At 36.9% G+C, this 7473-nt stretch overlaps 2 protein-coding genes and 1 pseudogene across 2 annotated transcripts; all 3 read left to right on the top strand.

The window, feature by feature from the left end:
* Positions 1-43: 43 nt before the first annotated feature.
* Positions 44-1002, top strand: LOC110227420 (putative F-box protein At4g05475). Its single transcript, XM_021021514.1, has 2 exons — positions 44-77; positions 155-1002. The coding sequence occupies exons 1-2, from the start codon at positions 44-46 to the stop codon at positions 757-759; spliced, it is 639 nt and encodes a 212-aa protein (XP_020877173.1). The 3' UTR covers positions 760-1002.
* A 396-nt stretch (positions 1003-1398) lies between these two features.
* On the top strand, positions 1399-3408 carry LOC9310737 (annotated as a pseudogene).
* A 1452-nt stretch (positions 3409-4860) lies between these two features.
* Positions 4861-7242, top strand: LOC9310736 (putative F-box protein At4g05475). The gene is made up of 2 exons (XM_002874623.2): positions 4861-5554; positions 6429-7242. Exons 1-2 carry the CDS (start codon positions 5208-5210, stop codon positions 6997-6999), a joined length of 918 nt encoding a protein of 305 aa, XP_002874669.1. The 5' UTR covers positions 4861-5207; the 3' UTR covers positions 7000-7242.
* Positions 7243-7473: the final 231 nt, after the last annotated feature.

The raw sequence follows: 7473 nt of genomic DNA, 5'->3' as shown, positions 1-7473 counted from the left end.
TATATATATATATATATATATATCATTAGCTTATAGGACTCCTATGATAGACGACTTGCTTATAACATCATTGTACAGTTTGATCTTCTAATTAAGCCGCGCCATGGTCTTTATTGGATATTCATTGACTGTTGTTACTCTTCTTAATTCTTAGTTTGTGATTTAACTCTTCACGTAATTATTTGCAGATCAAGTAATCTGAAAAGTCTTGGACTTTCAATCTATGAACCAATGACGAACAAAGGAGTTATGAACGGGATCGCAAAATTTCCATTGCTTGAAACCCTCGAGGTCTTTCACTCATCGCTTAAACTGGATTTGAAAGCTATAGGCCACGTTTGCCCACAGCTAAAGACATTGAAGCTAAACTCCTTATGCTGCCCAGGGCCGGCCCATGGCAATTATGCCATAAGCCAGTTAGGCGACATGCCCCCTCTCGTCGAATGTGATGATGATGCTCTAGCAATCGCTGAAAGCATGCCCAAACTACGCCACCTCCAGCTTATGGGGAACGGACTAACCAATACAGGCTTGAATGTCATTCTCGACCGCTGTCCTCACCTGGAACACCTTGATGTACGCAAGTGTTTCAACATGAACCTTGTCGGGAATCTTGAGAAGCGATGTTTGGAGAGGATCAAAGAGTTGAGACGCCCCGGTGACTCAACCGCCGATTACCCATATAATATCGGTGTGTCAGTTATGCTTCAGATCATGATTTCATGCCGATTCTATCCGAGTCACAGGGTTGCTTCTTGATGGTCTTGTCAACTTATTAACTCGATCATGTCTCCTCTTTTCTCTATGATGCCAGTGACTATTATTGGTATTAGATACTGAATCTTTCTGAACAATGCAGAGAACATGTGGTTTTTGTTGGTTTTGTCAACTTATGAACTTGTTCATGTCTCCTCTTATTTTCTCTGTCCTTTTATTTCCTTCTTAACTTTTTAAGCTTTGAGCGCGTGATTGTAGCTCGCTAAATGCAGTGGTTTTTCATAAGTGGGTTTGTTAAGAAAGATCGGTTGTTTAGTTCTTACTTTACTTTCCTCTTTCATTTGTTTCTACTTTAAGCCGTCGTCTTCTTCGTCATTACCTCCGGCGATGAAGGAAAGAGGATATAGAAACTTGGCGGAGATACTGGAAAATGCTCAGAAAGTGTGTAGATCGTGGCGTGGAGTCGTCTTTAAAGACCCTTGGATGTGGCGGAGGATTGACTTAAGTAACCGCAGAAGCTCGATATCATGTGTCGTCACGCTGTTGATCGTAGCCAGGGAGGCTTGGTTGAGATCAACATTTGGAACTATGGTATAAAATCTTAGCATTAAAACCTAAAAAAATCAAATCGAATTATACTTTTACTTAAATAGAAAACGAGTACAAAAACATTAGCGCGTGAGTGTATTTGCCTAATTATACGTGGCATGAATTGTACTGTATACTACGATGACCAAATGTTGACTTAGAGACAAGCCGAAAGGTCCAAAACTACACATCACTTCTTATTCACAGATTTGACCTAATTTTATCCTCAAAAATGACAACCTCCGCTTTTTCAAAAAAGAAAATGAAAACCTCCTCTCCGTCGCCGATGAAAGACGAAGAGCCAAGAAACTGGGCGGATCTTCCGTCGGAGTTGACGTCTTTGATCCTGATCCGTCTTAGCGTGGCTGATATTCTGAACAACGCTCAGAAGGTGTGCAGACCGTGGCGACGCGTCTGTAAAGAACCTTCGATGTGGCGGAAAATCGACATGAGAAACCTGATCAGAGATAGGGGAATGCTCGACCCCTTGGCTATCATGTGCCGTCACGCCGTTGATCGCAGCGAGGGTGGTTTGGTCAAAATCCACCTTGGGAACTTCGTCAACGATGATCTTCTCGACTACATCGCTGATAGGTTACCTATCTTCTCTCTATCCCTTACCATTCGCTATGTTTTAATTGTTTCATGGGAATCTCTCCAAATACTGTTTTGTTTAGAGAAATTGGTGGCTTTAGACAAAAGATATGTGTCGATATATATATTTTTGAGTGAGGCAGAAATATCTGAAATGTGTTTGTTCCTTTTTTTTTCGTGAGGATTAGGGCAAAACTTTGTTCATCTATAATCGTTGATTATAAATAAAAATATTATGAACAAAATTTTGCCCTAATCCTCATAATCGTTGATTATAAAAAAAAATATAGATCCCCATTTATAATCGTTGATTTTTATTTTTATTTTGTTTATCACTCGTGTTAATGAAACTCCACTTATCTTGTCTTTTTATTCCCTTTTACTGGATTTGCTATGAATGCACTTTGGATATTCAGTTACTCTTACTCGAGAATGTATGTCTTGCAACTTAAAGTTTTCTTCTAATGTACTCTACGTCTGGTATGAATGCACTCATGTTTGCAACTCAATGTTCATGCCTTTATAATATTTTAGGAGTAAAAAAAAAATCCGTTTTATTTTGAAGTCACTGTTGATATGATGATGTTATAATAGGCCTTAGTTCTCACATTGTTCGATCGAGTCTTGATTTGTTTCACATCGTTACTGTCATATCATACATAATTACTTCTCCTTTGTCATGGTTAATAATGAAAACAAGTAGTTAGGTTATTAGCATTATAAGAAGATTAAGAACTTATACAATTCTTATCATAGACTTGCTTAATGCATCTTTAGAGTTTTATCTTTTAGGTCCCAATTGAAACAAATGGTTTGCTCTTCTGTGCTCTTCTTATTTACATGCTTCTGAGTTGATTAGTACTATGAAAATTTCTTATGTTCTTTTTTATTATTATTCTTCTTCATATCGTTTATGATGTAATTCGACACACGCGCGATTATATATTTGTAGGTCAAGGAATCTGAGAAGTCTTGGACTTGGAATGTGCTTTCCAAGGGTGACGAGGCCAGGACTTATGAATGCAATCACAAAAATTCCATTACTTGAAACCCTCGAGGTCTCACACTCATGTTTAAACCTGAGTTTGGAAGATATAGGCCACGCTTGCCCACAGCTAAAGACATTGAAGTTAAACTCCTCAGGGGGTTTCTGGAACTCTCGCAATGATGATGATTATGCCCTAGAAATCGCTGAAAGCATGCCAGAACTACGCCACCTCCACCTTTATGGGAACAACCTAAGTGATACACGCTTGTATGCCATTCTTGATGGTTGTCCTCACCTGGAACGAGTGTTTACAAACGTGCTTCCAGCTTAAACTTGTCGGAGATCTGGAAGATGTTTTGAGAGGATCAAATACTTTAGACACATCAAATCATGACTCAACCTTTGATCACCCATTTGATATCACTTTTGTCAATGACTTGGACAACATTGAGGTTTAATATGACTTTTATTGGGACTAGATAGTATATATATCTTTGAACACAAGTTGCTTTTTATGGTCATGTCAGTATGTCACATAATGAACTTGTTCATGTCTCCTCTAGTCCTCTTTTCTCTATGTTGGTTTGGTAGTGTTTCAAAGTCCCTTATTTTCTTTGTACATTTTAAGTTTGTAGCGCGTGATTGTAACTCGCGTACGATGCAGAAGTTGTTTCTTAAGAAAATGTTTTCACAAAACACACTTTTTAAAGTGTTTCTTCTGACTTTTGGACAAAATCAAAATGAGTTCTCATGGATTAGCCAAATAGTATATTATTTTGACCAAAATACATTTTTAACTAAATGAACACAACTATTCTCTCATCTTCTTCTAGCTATCTTCCCCACAAAAAGAGAACAAATATAAAATTTATGAAGATAAAATAGTAATAATAAAAAGAATTTTTTTGGCTTAGAGCCTAAACCAAAAAAATAAAAGAACTAAAATAAATCAGTTTCTTAATTTTTTCTGTTTTCTTCTCTCACTTTCTTTCATTGTTCTGATTGACATTGAAAGAAAGTGAGAGAAAAAAAAATTGATACTGATTCTAAAACAATTTTGTTTGAAATTGAAAAATGCCTTGCCTTCCATGAATTTAAATAATGGTTGAAAACTAGTTTATGTTATCGTAAAAAAACAATTAGAAAAAACCTTTGTCATGGTTAATGAAAAGAATTAGTAGGTTAATTAGCAGAAGAAGATCATTTGTTCATAGAACTCTTGTACAAGACTGGCCTACAAAATTGCATCATGACTTCAAAACAGACACTGAAATCAACACGCGTTCCAACAAGTTCAAAATAATTTCAAAAGAATTTTCTTCATAGTTGATACTTGATAGCATGCCCAAACTCGCTTGTTTTGTCTATGATGTGGTTTTTGTTGGTCTTGTCAATTTATGAACTAGTTCATATCTCCTCTTTTCTCTATGTTGGTAGTTTCAAATTCCTCATTTCCTTCTGATTTTTAAGAACTTTATCCAACTTATTACTAACTAAATCCTCCTCTCGCTTGTTACTCCACGTGAATAGCGGACTATGAGTCCTCATATCCACTAAAGAACAATACCGCGTACACTACTTCTTGGAAATCTCGCATGACCGAAGTAACCAGAAGAGAGAAGAATCGGATCGTGTTCTTCAAAGTCAAGCGTCTCATTGAACTCGCCTAGAATAATTCACGGTTTGCCCCGAAACGATGAATACAATTTATTCATTTAACTAACCATATTTTTTATTTATTGATTATTTAATTATATCAAAGTTAACATATTTTTAAAAAATATAATTGATGATAAAGCATTAACAAAACCGAACCTAATTCTTTTAAATCTATATTTTGTTGGATAAGTTTGATTTTTTTCCTGCTAGATAGATTACTATATAAAACTTTATTTGGTAGAAAATCTTAACATTAAAACAAAAACAAAAAATCAAACGGAATTATTATTTTTACTTAAATAGAAACGAGTAAAAAAAAAAAACGAGTCCAAGATTGTTCATGACGATATCAGTGATGTGGTAGCAAAAGTGTTTATGAGCGCGTGTATTTACCTAGGCCTTAGAAAATCAAGCAAACATTAGCGCGTGAGTGTTATCTGCGATATATGCGGCTGGTCTTGCTTGATTCTTCAGGAGTATTGAGACCTAATTAGACGTGGCATGAATCGTACCGTAGACACATAATACTACGATGACCAAATGTCCGAAACAATACACTTCACTTCTTATTCACTAATTTGACCTAATCTTATCCTCAAAAACGACAGCCTCCTCTTTTTCAGAAAAGAAAATGACAGCCTCCTCTTTTTGAGAAGAGAAAATGACAACCTCCACTACGTTGCAGTCGTTGATCATGAAAGAAGATGAAGAGCGAAGAAAAGAGCAACGAAACTGGTTGGATCTTCCGCCGGAGTTGACGACTTCGATCCTGCTCCGACTTAGCGTGACTGATATACTGGATAACGCTCGGAAGGTGTGCAGACAGTGGCGACGCGTATGTAAAGACCCTTCGATGTGGCAGAAAATCAACTTGCGAGACTGCCTATTCTATCGGTTCGATTTCGAGGGCATGTGCCGTCACATTGTTGATCTCAGCCAGGGTGGATTGCTAGAGATTAACATTGAACATTTCGTGAGCGATTCTCTCCTGAGCTACATCGCCGATAGGTTCTCTCTCTCTTCTCTCTATTCCTTTCGCAAGCTACGTTTGAACTGTTTGTCATGGAAATCTCCAAATGCTGTTTAGAGAGATATTACTTTTATTTGATTTCACTGATCTGTGAATTAGACACAAAATGTCCCAGTAGTATATATATTTTGACTGATAAGAAATCTCTGATATGTGTTTGTTCCTTTTTCTCCTGAGGATTAATTAGGACAAAGTTTTGATAATTTATAATCGTTGTTTTTTTTTTTTTGTTAATCATGTGTTAATTAAACTCAGTTTATCATGTCTTTTTAATTTCCTTTTACCTGATCTGGAGATCTGCAATAAATGGACTTTGGATATTCATTTACTCAAAGTTTTCTTTTAGGTACTCTACGTTTGGGGTTTGATATGCACTGATATGAAGGCTAATTTTCATGCCTTAATAGTCTTTTAGAGTAAATCGTTTCTATTCTCATGCCTTAACAGTGTTTTAATTAGAGTAAATGCCTTAATATGTTAGATATGAAGGCTAATTTCCATGCTATGAAGCTGTTATAAATTTATAATAGTCATTTATTGTTCTCACATTATTGTTCTAGTCTTGTTTTGTTTCACACCGTTATTATTATCATCATATATAACTTTACTTGTCATGGTTAAAGAAAGCAAGTAGTTAGGTTATTAGCATATATATATATATATATATATATATATATATATATATATCATTAGCTTATAGGACTCCTATGATAGACGACTTGCTTATAACATCATTGTACAGTTTGATCTTCTAATTAAGCCGCGCCATGGTCTTTATTGGATATTCATTTACTGTTGTTACTCTTCTTAATTCTTAGTTTGTGATTTAACTCTTCACGTAATTATTTGCAGATCAAGTAATCTGAAAAGTCTTGGACTTTCAATCTATGAACCAATGACGAACAAAGGAGTTATGAACGGGATCGCAAAATTTCCATTGCTTGAAACCCTCGAGGTCTTTCACTCATCGCTTAAACTGGATTTGAAAGCTATAGGCCACGTTTGCCCACAGCTAAAGACATTGAAGCTAAACTCCTTATGCTGCCCAGGGCCGGCCCATGGCAATTATGCCATAAGCCAGTTAGGCGACATGCCCCCTCTCGTCGAATGTGATGATGATGCTCTAGCAATCGCTGAAAGCATGCCCAAACTACGCCACCTCCAGCTTATGGGGAACGGACTAACCAATACAGGCTTGAATGTCATTCTCGACCGCTGTCCTCACCTGGAACACCTTGATGTACGCAAGTGTTTCAACATGAACCTTGTCGGGAATCTTGAGAAGCGATGTTTGGAGAGGATCAAAGAGTTGAGACGCCCCGGTGACTCAACCGCCGATTACCCATATAATATCGGTGTGTCAGTTATGCTTCAGATCATGATTTCATGCCGATTCTATCCGAGTCACAGGGTTGCTTCTTGATGGTCTTGTCAACTTATTAACTCGATCATGTCTCCTCTTTTCTCTATGATGCCAGTGACTATTATTGGTATTAGATACTGAATCTTTCTGAACAATGCAGAGAACATGTGGTTTTTGTTGGTTTTGTCAACTTATGAACTTGTTCATGTCTCCTCTTATTTTCTCTGTCCTTTTATTTCCTTCTTAACTTTTTAAGCTTTGAGCGCGTGATTGTAGCTCGCTAAATGCAGTGGTTTTTCATAAGTGGGTTTGTTAAGAAAGATCGGTTGTTTAGTTCTTACTTTACTTTCCTCTTTCATTTGTTTCTACTTTAAGCCGTCGTCTTCTTCGTCATTACCTCCGGCGATGAAGGAAAGAGGATATAGAAACTTGGCGGAGATACTGGAAAATGCTCAGAAAGTGTGTAGATCGTGGCGTGGAGTCGTCTTTAAAGACCCTTGGATGTGGCGGAGGATTGACTTAAGTAACCGCAGA

Source organism: Arabidopsis lyrata, assembly GCF_000004255.2.
Source record: "Arabidopsis lyrata subsp. lyrata unplaced genomic scaffold ARALYscaffold_6, whole genome shotgun sequence".
NCBI classification, from domain to species: domain Eukaryota; kingdom Viridiplantae; phylum Streptophyta; class Magnoliopsida; order Brassicales; family Brassicaceae; genus Arabidopsis; species Arabidopsis lyrata.
Note: the sequence above shows the minus strand (reverse complement) of the source record. Positions and strands in the feature narration are given on the sequence as shown.